The sequence below is a fragment of the Gallinula chloropus genome (assembly GCF_964237585.1).
Source record: "Gallinula chloropus genome assembly, chromosome: 5".
NCBI lineage: Eukaryota > Metazoa > Chordata > Aves > Gruiformes > Rallidae > Gallinula > Gallinula chloropus.
In genome coordinates, this window is record NC_140090.1 from 32,588,224 (window position 1) to 32,605,298 (window position 17,075).

The 17,075-nt window shown below is 41.1% G+C and overlaps 1 protein-coding gene across 45 annotated transcripts in view; it reads right to left on the reverse strand.

Annotated features, from left to right (window-relative positions):
* Positions 1–16,665, reverse strand: part of ABI2 (abl interactor 2) — a gene marked incomplete at its 5' end in the record, with an annotated part of 63,839 nt that extends 47,174 nt beyond the window's left edge. For all 45 annotated transcript variants that reach the window (XM_084265538.1, XM_084265529.1, XM_084265523.1 and 42 more), the window contains one exon: positions 16,549–16,665. In XM_084265538.1, coding sequence (XP_084121664.1) covers positions 16,549–16,665 — 117 coding nt within the window. The remainder of the gene's footprint in view (positions 1–16,548) is intronic.
* Between the last annotated feature and the right edge of the window lie 410 nt (positions 16,666–17,075).

Consider the following 17,075-nt stretch of genomic DNA (forward strand, 5'->3'; position numbering starts at 1 on the left):
CACCTTATACAGAGGCAGCAGCCAACCACATAGTTCTATTAGCATACACTGCAAAGAATCAGACAATCAAATTATTTGGAATCTAATACATGACAGAGCTCTATAAACTTGACAGCAATTATAAAATGAAAGATAAGAAGCACATACAGTGCCACAATAAGTTCTTCCAAGTCTGTGCCAATAAAGTCTGCTTTCACAGAAGCTGAAAGGGTGTTTCAAGAAAGTATAGATATATGAATCATTAAGGCCTCTGAAAACAGTATAGAGTATTATTCTGTACTGTCCAAAACTTGGCAGCTGCCTGTCTTTGCACACATATTAATCATGTGCCAAACTGGAGGGAGGTGATTCTCCTCCTCTGCTCTCATGAGACCTCACCTGGAGTTCTGCATCCAGCTCTGGGGTCCCCAGCACAAGAAAGACACAGACCTGTTGAAATGAGTCCAGGGGAAGGCAATAAAGATGACTGGAGGGTTGCAGCACCTCTCCCATGAAGACAGGCTGAGAGTTGGGGGTTGTTCAGCCTGGAGAAGTTGTGCCCAATAAGGTCTCCATGAAGACCTTATAGCAGCCTTCTGGTACGTAAAGGGGGCTTACAGGAAAGATGGAGAAGGACTTTATACAAGGGCATGTTGTGACAGCACAAGGGGCTTAAACTGAAGGTAGGTAGATTTAGGTCAGATATTAGGAAAAATTCTGTCCCGTGAGGGTGGTGAGGCACTGGCACAAGTTGCCCAGAGAAGCTGTGGATGATCCCTCCTTGGAAGTGTTCAAGGCCAGGCTGGATGAGCCTTTGGGCAACCTGGTCTAGTGGAGGGTGTCCCTGTCCCATGGCAGGGACGTTGGAACTACATGAGCTTTAAGGTCCCTTCTAACCTGAACTATTCTGTACTTCTATGTTCCAGACCCCAGCTACCAGTAAAGAACTTTTTTAACCACAAAAGCACCTGCAGGGACTATTTTAACATTATTCCCCCCAAACATGCACACATTTTTTGTTTCCTCTGTTTGTCTGATGTCAGCCAGGCTTCAACCAGGACCTTTTAGATTTGTTCAGATTCTGATTTCTGCATGTACTATCGGTGTTCTGCCCAAGATCTGTATAAATATCCCTTAGTTACTCCTATAGCAACCAAGACGCTTTTTTTTAAAGCTATGGAACACCAATTTTTTCCCTCCAACCAATATTTCTGTAGTGGGAAGAATTCACGTTTGACAGGCAAGACACCATCTGTCACAGACATCCTGGCAGAAGCTAAAAATGTACTGTTATTTTTCCCCTATAACAACCACATCCAGAGTAGCCCAACAAAACTAAAACTCACAGCTTTCATGAAGTAAATCAATCCATTATTATCCTCACCTGAAAAATTCCTCATTAACTTTTTTAGATGCTATAGTCTTAAAAGTAAATGTTTACACACAATTTTCAGGGAAAATACATATACAGACTACAAATCCTTCCTGCAATAATCTAAATTGGGTCACAAATATTTCAGTAAAAGAGTAACTTTAACCCTGCAGTTAAGAATTATTATGCTGTTCCCCATACAGGCCTAATTTCAGCATATCCAAATCCAGCGGCAATACCAGATAGTTTTACACATTCTGGTAACCCTCACAATGGCAAGAGCTCTCAGCCATAAAACACATCTCTAAGGACGGAAGCATTATGTGGAGTACTGAATCCAGCCTACTCAAAGGGCACCAACAGCATGCCTACAACTTAGAAGCATACCTAAAAGCGCTATATTGTAATGTAGTGACTACTCACACCATTAGGCTTAGATAGCACAACAGCGTTACACTGAAGTTCCAGAAGTGAAAGATTATAGGATAAAAATAGAAAGCACCACTGCCAACTTGTGAAAGAACACAAGATTACTCTCACAGCAGTTCTGTGCTGCTCTACAGGATATGAAGGATCCCCACCTTTGTGTTTACATTTACTGTAACATAGAATGAGATTCTCAAACTTCACTTATTCACCCAATTTCAACAGTGTTCTTGTTCTGGCAGCTCTTTGCTTTTGCAAGAGCAGAAACATTCTTACTTTGTTGCATCTCTCTAATATTTCAAATACTGTCTTTTCTGTCAGAAAAGGTCCTCTTGCATTCTTTCATTTTTTAAATGTGAATTCATTTGTTTTCAAGTTGTATTGATTGTTACAAGTATATACCCAGCAAGTTCTAGTACCATCAGAAAAGTCTTTCCTCTGTACCCTAATGAATTAAAGTGCTGCACAAATGACCTATTCTTTAAATAGTATCACCTTTCTACCTATATAGTTATGGCAATAAATAAAAAAAATTTAAAAGGAGAGTTTTAAGATATGAATGATAGGGAAGCTTTAAGACAGAGAGGCACAGAGATAGCAGGAATCTTCAAGCTGCTTTTTAGACAAGCAAATCTTTCCATTTTGCAGAATGCCCACCAATGGCATAACCTCTAATCCTCCACTTTCCTAGACATGAGCAATTGGCTTTTTTGTAATACCATCTTCCAGTCATCTTATTGAACAGCTTGTCCTTAAAACATAGAAAATACTACCCTTTTTCCTCCCTCCATTCAGTAGAAGAAATATATGCAAATAATTCTTGAAGGACTGTGTTCAAACACTGTCTTAAGTGCACATGAAATGCAACCCAAAATATCCTTGAGAAAAAAATCTCCTTCCACTGTTAGTAAACAAAAGTAGTACTTACTCTGATTTGTGAAGTATGAGATTTAGAGATGAAAAGCATCATGTAAGAGCTGTGTTGTGTTTCTTAAAACCAAAAGTATCAGGTAGAAGCAGCTGACTGCTCAAGTTGTGATCGGTTTGTGCAGAGGCGTGTAGTGAAAAGAATGGCATCTATTTGATTAGCCAAAAAGCAGAGCCTAAACAACAAATGTCATTTTCAGAATTTTGGGCTTTTGAACCTGCTGTGACAGTTTCACTGCATGTAGTATCTACCATGGGGTAATGCCAAGAGGCCTGAAAACTAAAATCAAATCAGTTCAAAAACTACCACAAAAAGACTATCCTTTCTCTCCCTAACAGAAACAAAGAAACAAAAAATGAAGTCATACTTACGTAGTAACTCTGCACTACATCCCCAACTGAACCCTGAACTTCAGATCTAAAATTGGTGCTGAAAATTTAATGGGAAGTGAAATACAAGAAAAATAGTAACCTTTGTTCATCATAAAATAAGCAAAAGCAGAATCTCCTTCTCCTTACAGTACTTTTAAACACAGCCTTTCTAGAGAACTAGTCGATTACTGGCACAGTATTCCCTACTTGTTAGCTTAATGAAAAATTTCTTCTTTATATGTATGTATAAATGGTTAATTTATAGCACAGCATTAATCATCCACCTGTTGAACAAGTGAGATAATTCACAGAATCACAGAATATCCTGAGTTGGAAGGGACCCCTAAGGATCATCAAGTCCAACTCCAGCTTCCCACAGGGCCAGCCAAGTCAGAGCCTATCTTGTATAATACATTCAACTTATAAACCTTACTTATATGAAGTCTCTTAATATGCTACAAATGTTTAGAACAGGCTCGTTACTGGGAAAAACTTCATTTTCAAGGATCTCTGCATTTGGTATATATTGGTTTAGACACATATACAAAAGAGAAAAAACAAAAATTAGACTTTTATCTCCCCCTCTTGCTTCAGTCATCAAAACTGGATTCATCTTCTTATATCGGTATTATTTTTCCATTTTTAAAAACGTAAAGATTGCACATGTATTTTTTAAAAAACTAAAATTTAAGTTTTTATCAGATCACAACATGGTAATGATTTACAATAGTTCTATTAACTCATCCCATCTAGTGTCCTTAATTTGAAGACGGTTTAATTATTGTCACTGACAGATAGCTATAACAGAGATTCAGAGTCTACAGAAAACTTTTAACCTTCTATTATCCATATTGACTGTTTTATACAGATGAACATATAGTCAGAAAGAATTTCTTCTTTCTTTTAGGAAAAGTCTGCTATGATGACAATGCACTGAGAACCTGACAAAAAAGGCTGCAAAAACAACATCGTCACTAGTTTAGGCTGGCTACACACTACACTTTCACCAGAGCTTGCTTCTCAGACCTTCTGCATGCTCAGTCATTCCACCCCTTCTGAGAGTCACTCCACGCCCTTAGGAAAATGACACCCATGAAGACAAACAGGCTGAAATCATTGAAGGTAATTCCTTCTTCTTGAAAGATCAACACAAATTTGTGCAGTAAGCATTTCAAAGGATACAGGAGATATGCTATATAATAACGTAGTTTCTGTATCCTAAATAGAACCAATATCCCAAATAGTCTAGTGAAATCGATTCAGTGGACAATACAAAACACTTCATATAATAATTGCCATAAAACTTCATCATGGACAAATACAGAATAAATGCAAGGCAAAAACATATGAAAAAGACTTAAAGCTGCTTAGATTCTCACTATTTGTTTAAAATGTTTAGCCTTTTTAGAATACCATTAAATTCTGAGCCTTAACTCATGGCGGTAATTCCACAGATTTTGTTAAGAAGCATTACCTATCAAACTGAATTTATTATCTATGTTTTTTACCCAACAAAAGTGGAAAACCAATGTACTGGTTCATACTGTCTACAACTTTATTTGCATATTCTTAATTATTTATGATTTCTCTGCCAAAAGTAACAGCTCCATTTTCAAGGTTGTGCTAATCTGGGGATTCTTTAATCTCTCTGATAATATAATCCACTTTAGTCTCCTATTTTGCTGTTTGCAGTGTGGGGGATAAGTGGTTGGCTTTTATTTTTACTATTTCTCCTTTTAGATATATTTATAAATAGCAAAAATTACTGGAAACTTTCCGCAGTGGCATGAAATCTTTATTTTTTTTTATATAAGAAGGGGTTTTTTTCCTCCTTTTGGTTAAATACTTTGTTCTTGCCTCCCGACTCAAACTCTCCAGACAGATAAATGTATATTAAATGATTCAAGAATAGCTGTTTAATTTAGGATCTTTAACAAGTTTACATTCTCCACAAGTTGCGGCAGACCTGTGTTTACCCAATAAAAAAGTAGGTAGATAAATTTCTGCAGTCTGCAGCAAACATTCTGCCTCACACACAAAGCTATAAACAAGCTCCACTACTCACGGCAACATAAAAACTTAACATCTAGCTAAAAAATTAGGGTGAATTCCGAACCTTGCTATATCCAACACCTCTCAAACTTACAGTTTAAAAGGACATTGTTTTAAATAATTTTGAGAGTTTGCACTGTATATTCAGTAAACACATAGTACTTAATATTTATTATTAAAGCAAATCAAGACAGAGTGTGCTTCGAATTCATATGTAGTAATGGCCTTGTATATTTGCGTTTTTAAGCAGAGTAACATTTTCTCTTTGGAAAATATATCAGACTCAACAATACTATTTCAGCTATGCTTATACATCCCTATATGTTAAGATAAGCCATACCAAGAACAGACTTTAATTGTTCTGTGAGACAGACTATACAGAATTGTATTTCCAGCAGGTATGTGGTAAGTTAAGAGTCCCCTCCAAAAACAAGGCCTAGCTGCTTATAGAATATTTCATCTGCCTCTTCATCCTGGTTGGGTGGTCTGTACCACCCAACCTGCCTTGTTGATCTCCCTGACTCTTTCCCATAAGCACTCAATCCTATTGTCATCATCATTAACTCTAGACAATCAAAACACTCCAAAACACACAGGGTCACCCCACCGCTGCTCCATCCTTGCCTACCCTCCTAAAGAGTCTATAGTCATCCCTTGCAGCACTCTAGTTGTTTGAGTCATCTCACCATGTTACCATGATGGCAACAATAGAATAGTTTTCCAGCTGCACAACGGCTTCCAGCTCCTCCTGTTGTTGCCCATGCTGCATGCATTGGTGGAGATGCACTTCCATTTGGCTGTTGATCCTGTCACCATCTTGGGGGAAGAAGCCCTAATTCCTACATAACCGTTCTCAGGCACTACTATGGTTTCTAACCCCCAGCAAGTACGCCGATGATACAAAGCTGGGAGGAGTGGCTGACACGCAGGAACACTGCGCTGCCATCCAGAGAGACCTGGACAGGCCGGAAAGCTGGGCAGGGAGAAACCAGATGAAATTCAACAAAAGCAAGTGTAGAATCTTGCACCTGGGAAGGAATAACCACTTGTATCAGTACAGGCTGGGGGATGACCTGCTGAAGAAGAGCTCAGTGGAGAAGGACCTGGGAGTCCTGGTTGATGACTGGTTGGCCATGAGCCAGCAGTATGCACCGGTGGCTAAGAGAGCCAATGGGATCCTGGTGTGCATCCGGAGGAGTGTAGCCAGCAGGTCGAAGGAGGTGATCCTCCCCCTCTACTTTGCCCTGGTCAGGCCCCACCTGCAGTATTGTGTCCAGTTCTGGGCTTCCTGGTATAAAAAAAGACAGGGATCTCCTGGAGAGAGTCCAGAGAAGGGTTACAAAGATGATTAAGGGCCTGGAGCATCTCCCCTATGAGGAAAGGCTGAGTGAGCTGGGACTGTTCAGCCTGGAGAAAAGAAGACTAAGGGGAGACCTTATTAACGTTTATAAATATCTTAAGTATGGGATGCAGGGGGAAATGGCCAGACCCTTTTCGGTGGTCTGTGGAGACAGGACAAGGGGCAATGGCTGCAAGTTGGAGCACAGGAAGTTCCACACCAACATGTGGAAGAACTTTTACACAGTGAGGGTGAGGGAGCCCCAGGACAGGCTGCCCAAGGGGGTGTGGAGTCTCCTTCTCTGGAGATACTCAAGACCCATCTGGACGCCTATCTGAGTGATATGTCCTAGGGAGCTGCTTTGGCAGGGGGGTTGGACCCGATGATCTCTTGAGGTCTCTTCCAACCCCTATGATTCTATGATTCTAAGTAGTGGGTCTGGTTTGCAGATTGGACTTTCAGTTCCCTTCAGAAAGGAGTCTCCTATGACAGTGCCCCATCTTTTTTCTTTATGGAAGCAGTTTTGATGCAGGGCATAGGCTGTCTTAACCTTGGCAACACCTCCAAGATAGATGAATTTCCTCTCATAAGTCACTCCAAAGCAAAAATTCCTAGTTTTTGTTCTACATAACTATGATTTCCTTCAACTCTTAAATAAAAATTTAAATCACTTTCTTCTCCTTCCTTGAACCCAGTGAACTTGTTTATACAAACACTAAAAAAAAAACTCACATTGAAATTCTCACAAGGTTTATCCTAATCCTTTACCAAAAAGATTAAGAAAAAGAATCATAGGAATTAATATCTGCTTAATACCAATGTTAACCTTCCAGGAATTTGCCCATGAAACATCAAAGATTAGGTTCTTCAACTTGTTTTATCATTTATTTCCAAAATAATTCATATGACAGTCATAAAAACATAGAAGAGCAATAGTTCATGATATAGGAAATAGTTCTTGTGAAAACTGAAAATTAAAATAATTTTATTAATGATTGCATGCAGGTTGAAATAAGCATCTTCAAACAAAAGCATCTCAGGATTCCCTAAAATCTGAAATAGCTTTTTAATTGCCATTATCTGATCTTCTAAGAGTATAGTTTTAAAAACCCGCTATGATCCATAGTATAAATCACCTTTGACAAAACAGCAGCTGGTTCAAAAATAGGCAAAAGACCCCATAATTATTCCCAAGAATTTTGATAAAATTCATACATATTAAAATTTTAAATTCACAATAAAGTCACAAAGCACCCTAACAATAACATCTGCATTTACCTAGAAGACTTTCTGACTTTAAGACAACATATTTATGAGTTCAGCAGAAAAACAGCTTTGCTATGTGTATTACAAACACATACAGGGTACCAAAAACTCAAAACAAATAATATTTGTTCCTCTCTCTGCAATTCACCGAGCATAAAACAACTTCATCATAGTAACACTAAGCCATTAATAATAAAACAAGCACTTATATTTCAAACTGAAAGACAATTAAGAATAGATATTACAATGACATCTACTGGGAAATAAGCTACAGTAGAAAGTGAATAGCATATACAGAGTCCAGAGTTCAGAGCATATCATTGTAAATTTGACAGACCAACTTGTCCATTGCACCTAGGAACCGAAAAATTAAAATTTCTCACTGAAATAGGCACAACTCATTTGCAAGAATATATTCGTTCATTCACACCAAGAAAAAACTGCCAATCCAACCTGTGAGAACTTTGAAAAGATGAAATGCATCTAAATTCAGTGTGCTGAGATTACATGTTTCATCTACTGACATGCAGTTTTGCTTCATAAAGTATGAGAAGCCCAGTGAGTAAAGTTCCGGGTAAGAGTATCCAACAAACTTTACAAAACATAGATTAAGCAAGAGGGTAGTTTCAGGTGCATGGTCAGCTGTGACAGCATAATATTTGATAACAAAATCCTGGGAAAATGGCTCAGCAGACTCTAGACATAGAATCAAGGAATGGTTTGGGTTTAAAGGGACCTTAGCAATCATCTTCCAATCCCCTTGCCTTGGGCAGGAACACCTCCCACTAGACTAGGGTGCTCAAAGACCCATCCAGCCTGCCCTTGAATACTGCCAGGGAGGGGGCATCCACAGCTTCTCTGCTAGTGTCTCACCACCCTCACAGTGAAAAATTTCTTCCTTGTATCTAATCTAAATCTACCCTCTTCCAGTTCATAGCCATTACCTCTCATTCTGTCGTTACACGCCCTTGTAAAAAGTCCCTCTCCAGCTTTCCTTTAGACCCCTTCAGATACTGGAAGGCCACTATAAAGTCTCCCCAGAGCTTTCTCTTCTCTAGGTTGAACAATCCCAAGTCTCAGCCTGCCCTCATAGGGGAGGTGCTCCATATAGACTGCTCCACATAAACTACTGAAAATTTGCTGCAAAACATGGTACTTAATATCAATGTTTTCTTCTCCAATAAAATGTTTTGCTTAACCTAGCAGAGTGAGATTTCACTTGCTTAAAGCACTGACTGGAGACACTCTCGTCTTACATGGTGCACCATGGTGGTGTACCACTTCCTGCCTTAAAACCTACAGCTCTAAGCCACAAAGATTAATGACTGTGAACGCAAGTAAAACATGAGCAATACATTTTAGAGAGCTTATTAACTGTAGGGTGCAGAAGCTTGCTACTCTGAATTACAATTCTTGATCAATATTATTCAATAACCACAACCTGAAAATAAACTATAGGAGGAAATTACTAGAATATCACTTGCAACTAACATTTAGGGTTACAACACTTACTTTGTATGAGCAACTTGCATATTTACAAATATTATTTTCACATTATTACCACCAGCAACTCCCAACACCACTAATAAAATACCCCATGCTATTTCCACATCCACTCAACAGGGAATCAATCCTACTCTTCCCGAACTCCAGGTTGAACTTGTGACACGGTTAAATGCATTAAATTAGCTTTCCTGGCAAAACACAGCACAGCTAATGCAAAGGAAAAGTAGATTGGTTGAGTGATAAATTCTTTACCAACTTTGCCAGATAAATTGACTTGCTTAGAAGGAAACGGACAAGATGGTCCTATATCTAGATTTATCCTCACTAGACTTATTAAGCTAGCAACCATAAGTATAGAGATACATGCAATAACAGTTTGTGTAACTATTTCATATAGTTGCAACTCTGATGGGCATATATTGTGACTAAACTACTAACATGGAATTTTATTTCAGAAAATTAGAATCAAAGACACATAAACAACATCCTTTAAGTACTTGTTTCTAGTTTTGCAACAAATATTGGAAATGTTCGGTGTCACCTGAAAACATTTTTCTTTTATATGTTCTGATAATGCAAGGGAGACTATCCAACTTTCTCCTTCAAGCAAAAGTATCTGCCAACCTTCCTTTAAATTATCAGATCCTTAAAGCTTAGGCATTTGATGATACAGTAAGTAAAAGGGGAGGAGGAAAGAAAAAGTCAAAAATATCATTGATTATTACTGGTTCCACCATCTAGTTATGTTCACCTCCTGCTTTAAGAGAACATGGAGAGAAGAGGACCGTGAAATCATTTGCAGGCTGAACATGAGAAAGAGACACTAAAGAAAACACTAACATTTGCACTTAGCCAGCTACTTCAAATCTGTGGAAAGCATCCACAGATTTCGTTCTTGAAATCAAAAGAACAATGGCCACAGTCTTATTAATTGCTAACCTTCATTTCCACTTAATTGTTGGCATTTAGTGATTATGACAAACATGAGTAAATGTTAACACAAATGGAGTGTAATATCCCCTCAAGCACATGTATTGGATTTGTATGGCAAGGTCTTGGTAGCAGGGTGGCTGCAGGGGTGGCCTCTGTGAGAAGAGATCAGGACCTGCCCCAATGTCAGAGCCAGTTCTAAGCCAGCTCCAAAACAGACCCACCACTAGCCAAAGCTGAGCCACTCATTGATGCTGGTGGTGCCTCTGTGATAACGTATTTAAGAAAGGGGGGAAAATACTGTAAAGCATCTGAGAGAGAGGAGTAAGAAAAATGAGAGAAACAACTCTGCAGACATCAAGGTCAGAGAAGAAGGAGGGGGAGGAGATGCTCCAGGTACTGGACCATGGTGAGGCAGGCTGACCACTGCAGCAGACAGAGGACCACAGCAGAGCAGATAGGCACATTGCAGCCTCTGGAGGCCCCTATGCTGCAGGAGGTAGATATGCCTGGAAATAAGCTGCAGCCCGTGGAGAGAAGTCCATGCAGGAGCAGGTTTTCTGGCAGGAATTATGGCCTGTGGAAGACCCACACTGGAGTAGTATGTTCCTGCAGGAATGTACCCTGTTGGGAAGTACCCACAATGGAGCAGTTCTTGAAGAACTGCAGCCCATGGAAAGGGCCCATGTTGAAGCAGTTTGTGAAGGACTGTATCCCACGGGAGGGACCCACACCGGAACAGGGGTAGAGCATGAGGAGGAATGAGCAGTAGACACAATGTGTTACAAACTGACTGCAATCCCTACTCCCAATCCCCTGCACCACTTGCGATAATGAGGGAGAAGAGTTGAGAATGAATGAGTGAAGTTGAATCTGGGAAGAAGGGAGGGGTGAAGGGGAGGGTGGTTTTTGGTTTTGGTTCTCACTATCCTACTCTATTCCTAATCATGTTAAATGAAATCAGTATTCCCCTAGTTGAGGGTATTTTGCCCATGATAGTAATCGGTGAGCCATCTCCCTGTTCTTATCTCAGGCCACAAGGGTTTTTTCTTACTTTATCCTGTTGTTCTGCTGAGGACAGAGTAGTGGGCACCTGGTGCTTGGTGGGCACCTGGAAGACAGTCAAGGCTAACACACCACAGCATACTACTTCAATTTTACATGCATACACGTTTTATGAAGTCCCACTATAGCCTGCTGGGCCAAATATACCTATGTATTCATTGACTACACTTATAGGAGTAAGATACTATAGCATATTGTCCATGTATCCGTTATAACTGTTTGACTTGCATTTTTTAAAGAGTCAGCATCTTCCTGAAGTTCTGGACTAATATTCACTGGAACTAATCAATATCCACTTTCATGCCTGCAGAACAAGTGTTCCATCAATGCTAAGCTTAATCACCTCTTCACTGAAGATGTATTATAAAAGAAACAAGTTTAAAGAACAGAAACGTTGAAAACAACTTTCCTCTTATACACTTCTGATGGTTAAGTAAATTTTAGAAAACGAACTCAGCTGCCCTTGTTAAGGTGACACACATCATTAGGTAAAGAGACTAGAGGTATTTCTTTATCTTGTTTATAAACCATAATACCTGCAATTTCCTATATACAAGTATCGTACTGGTACCAGTCATTAGAAGTAACTCCTCAGAAATTTAACATTACATTACTAAAGGTGTAACCAGTAAGTATTGGTAAAGGGCTGCCATCTCTGTAATTTAAAACCAGTGTGCTACTGGCCTTATCCTCTTACTCAACCTCCTAGAAGATGCTTCCAAATCCAGAGCTACATGGTTTTGCTTAGAAGGTTTAAAATTAACAGCTATGTGAAAAACAACTATAAAACTCATCAATCTACAGACTGAAGTAGTGCTGAGAAACAAGTAGTTTTCACCTTTATATCCATTTAAATAAAGATATGTGTAGGAGCCTAAAGCTGGCACTTCTAGTAACCAGAAAGATGGAATATTAAGAACAGGAATAAAAATCTCCTTCCCATCCTTTCCTTCAAACACCAGAAGGCTGTGTCTGTACATAAAACGCAATACAGTCACGGCACCCTGAAGACTACAAAGACAGGAAATCAGAAGCTCACTCTTCCTTTCCAGCCTCCAGAGCTGACCAGTGAAGCATAATAATCTTAAAAAAATAAGCAAGACAGAATCTTTTAGAAGAGTCTGAACAACACAGCATACAGAAATCCTATGCCCCTTCTGAAAGCTGAACAGGGCACGGAGGTTTGGTTTTTCCTCAGTTCTGTACGCTAACTTTGGTGGTGGGACTTTCCCTACCTCAAATCTTTCCCTGATAGATAGTCAATGGCTGAAATGCCCCATCTAGTAATTTTTTTCTGATCCGCATAGAGACAGAAATGGACACAAGCATTCAGTTACTCTAGAAAGCTCCATGCACTGCACAAAGTTAACAGCTGCTCTTTTAAAGAGAGAAATGATCACAAGAAACAAATAAAAGATTATTCCAGAATAGGCTTATGTGGGACAAGCACAGAGAAACTGGGCAGGCCAAAACAGCATTGGGATTTATGCTGGTGTACCAGTAACAAGATGTGCAAATCGTATACTTGCTTGGCTTTGTTACATACACTGCTGTAACCAGAACTTCTCTTCAGGATACTCCTGATCAAAAGCAATGCAGGAATACGAAAATTTTGTAAACACAGCACACTTTCCAATATAACTATTCTCTTTTATAAAAGGCCCAGATAAATCAATGCAGACTGCAAATATATTTTTTATAATATCAAGTACCTCAGATAATCAAATTTTATAGAATTACTCTGTTGCACAGTTCAGACTAAGACAGAACTCTGTAACAGAGGACACAGCATTACTGCATAAAGCTCTGAACAGACAGTATAAAATTTAACTTGTGATTAACATTGTGTCAGCACACAAACATCATCCTCAATAAAAATATCTCCCCTCCTCTTTAAGAAATGTGATGTAGAAGTAAGTGTATGATTTCTCCAAGTTATCAGAAGAATAAGACCTTTTTGGTAAGAAAAGTTACTTGATTTCTATAGTCATACAAGCACAGTAAAGTGAGCAATTCATACTTTTATGCTTAAAACTGAAGAAGTATTATTATTTAAAATAGAATCATAATGACCGAAATTAAACTAATTGGTGTAGCATGCAAGTCCAAATTACAGTTTAAGTTTTTCTTCTATCAATTTATTTTCCTATTTAACAGAGTAGCGTCTCTTGAAAAATACGTCACCTTACTAGGGAACTGATTGGCTGGAGGGCTGGGAGACTGACTTGCCCAGTGGGAAAATTTAAAAAGAACAGCCACTGGTGAAGAATAACGAATGAAAGCACTGGTTTTGCCCTGACAGGATTCTTTTGTCTTTCATTGCTGCAGGCACAGGTATTATATATCTGCTGCATTTCCTACAATTATAAACTGACATGCACTGATATACGGTACTGTGTCACAAACTCATGGGAAGGGTAACAATCTATCTAACATTACTTATTGCTAAAGTAATGGAGCTCATGAAACATCACTCAGTTTGGACACTGACAAAATTTTAAAGAACAGATTTTTCATTTCATAAACAGAAGTCAAATGAGTTGCAACTACCACAACTCTACTACCATGAATAAGGAATTTCCACATGTAAGATACTGCACGTTCTATTATTTTGGAGCTGCTATGATGTTGTTAGCGGGGGTAAAGAGAAAAAATAAAACCACATTCACCTTACCACTGAACTTCAAATTATCTGTTGAACTGTCCTATGCCTTCATTGACTTTTGCAACAATTTTTACATTTAACAATAAAACCTCAAAGCACCAACTGGCACAATAACAAAAGGAAGCAGCTTGTCTACTGAAAAATACAGGCCAATGCTATGCCTTCAGTGCCCTCATGGCCGCACTGCCTACCATCCTGCAGATAAGTTCAGATATCAGTCACGCTCTGAGCCATCTCTAGAAGAACTCAAGAACATCCACAACAAAACCTCCTGTCAACAAGGAAACACTAAGGATTACAGTAGAATTAGTCTGTCTTTGCTACATCCTGGACAATTACTCTTCCACACATTTCCGAGCAACCATGAGCCCATCTTTGCCACAAAGTCTGATGCTAGCTTTTTGGAATATATTTTAGACCGATTTGGACACAATAGCTTTAGAACAATAATCGCTATTGGCAACAAAACCACCAATATCCAACTATACCAACAGTTATTTACCTATTCCTGTCCTTGCAGAGAAGGAAAAATCAGCTTTATATACAGATCTGTGCGGGAGCTTCTGTAGCACTGGCACTGTGAAGGTGGGGTAGGCTGGCTGACAGATTTGTTACTAGGACACTCACATCACTAAATCCAGAATGCCCTCATGCTGGCCCTCTTCTCTACAATAATCCTACTCAGCCAACTCCAAAGGCCAGACCCTATCACCTGCCCAATGTCCTCCATTCCCCACTTGTTTAAAATTTAAACACGTTCATGCTGTGACCCACACCGCACCTCACAGCCAATACTCATGACACGATTTCATTCTTTCATTCTCACCTCCCCCTTAGAGCTCTCTGTTGTCATGATGCTTGGATAAATTGCCAACAGTCGGGGTATTGCTGTGTGGTGGCCAGAATCCATCAGGCTGACCAAGAGTGGCTCATTCTTTTCCTTCACTCACCATCTGTCTGTATCCATCTCCTATTATCTTAGGCAGTCTTTACGGACTGTATGCTGGCTGGGGCAATAACAGTCTTTTTTCGTTCTGTATTTGCACAAAACAGCATGGAAGCATCCTCTGTAGTTTTTATTTGAACAATAAAAGCGGAGCTGTTCAGTACAGATTTTATAAACTTTGGTTTATGCAAAGAATACAAAAAAGGTCAGAGAACAAAAAAATGTTCCCATCCGGTTCTGCCTCGCAAGACTCCTCTCCCCTATTCCAGAAAAATCAGTTTCCCAATTTTCAAAAAATGATAAATTCGGTACATCAGGTTTAGACTGTAAGAAAATATTTCAATATAATTCTCTTAAAGAATGTAAATCACACTAACTCAGCATAGGAAAAGTTATTACATAATGAAACACATCTAAATAATTTCACTGTAACTGACATGTTTTGTAAATCATACAAAATATGCAAAGTCTTTTCTCTAAAGAGCAGCTGGTCATTCAACATCTCAAAAGAAACAGTCAGAGCTCTCTTAAAGCAACATTTTAAGTATTCTGTCACTGGATAAATATTCTTTTCTATTTTCACTGGTAGAATAATCTCACCACAAATCTCATCCCTGCTCTCCCTCTGGAAACACACAAGCACTCTCCACTTAGGGGACTGAAAGCCAAAATAAAACTGGCATCCTTTGTACTTCTCTTGACACCACAAACCCATGTGCCCTTCCTTTCCTTCCTGCATACTCAGACCTTTCTTATGAATGACCCACAGCTAACATGAATTTTTTTCTTTTTTGTTTTTGGGGGACAGTCTTTCCTTTGGCCCTACAATCGCTATCAACCTAAAGTGACTGTATTTTGCTTCTCTTTCTAGTAGAGCAAGAAAGAAAGGGAAAAAAAAAAAAACAAACCTATGTCCTAACACTAAGCTGGCTTCAGAGCGGTCACCACAAAAATCACACGCTGCAGTAGCAACTTGCGCTTGATCTCTTTCTCTCTAATTCTCTATGATCTCTACTACATCATGCTTTCATCCTGCACCTAACACTTGGTAGCTGCCCATCCTGTCGAATACTGCAGCCCTGCTTGGGAAGGGAAATACAAACTGACAGGCACATCCTAATTAAAACATATGTCACCGTGCTCTAAATTAACAAGCACAAATACTGTATTTGCAGGAGTCGGGTATCTTCTCAGTTTATCACATCATCCCAGCGCTGTCAGCAAAGGAGAGCAGAAGGTGGGAAGGGAGCGAAAAGGAGCAGCGGAGGCAAGATCCGAAATAAACGTTCAACGCACTCATAAAGTGGAATGAATTTAATTTAGAAATCGATTAAATATTTTAATGCCTCGTCACGCCGGAGTAGCTCATTCCGGAGGTGAACCAGCTTTCCTCCTCCCCGGGCTGCAGCAGCCGGTGCCACCCGCCTGTCACACTCCCCCCCCACACCAAGGGGACAGGGAGGCACGACCCGGCTTCCCTCACCCGGCCGCCCCGCGGCGAGCCGAGGGCGCCCGCCGGCCCCGGGTCCGGGCAGCGGCGACAGCCCCACACCGAGCGGCGGATGAAGACGCGACCCTGGGCAGCCAGGGCTGCTCCGTGCCTAATCCCCGCCGCGGCGGCCGCCTCAGCGCCGCGGGGCCGGCGACCGTTAGACGGGGTCGGCGGCCGTTAGCCTGCGCGCGCCCCGCCCCGCCCGCCGCACCTGAATGTAGTTGGTCTCGCAGTACTCGGCCACCCGCTCCAGGTTCGTGTAGCTGTCGAACAGGGCCCGGCGCCCCCCCGGGATCTCCTCCTCCAGCAGCATCTGCAGCTCCGCCATCTTCACATCCTCTCACCCCGTCCGTCTGTCCGTCCGTCCTCCTCTCCCCCCTCCGCCCCCTGCCCTCTCCGCGCGCGCGCACTCGCGCCGCACGCCCCCCCACCCCACGGCGCTACCCGCCGCCCGGGCCCAGCCTCGCGCCGCGGGCAAGGAGCGCGCGCCAGACCCCCACCGCGGCGGGGGCGGGGCGCGGCCAGGCAACACCTCCTGCGCATGCGCCCGCCCCCACACACACTCCCCCCCCCCCCCTTCGCCCCACTTCCGGCCTGGTGGAGAGCGGCATCGGGGGGCGGGGAGGGAGAGGGGGTTTCGCCTCCGCGCTGGGCCCCGGGGCGCTGCCTGTGGGCGCCCCGTGAGAGAAGATGCTGGGACGGGCAACGTTTTCTTGGGTGTGTGTAATGGCCGCTTGT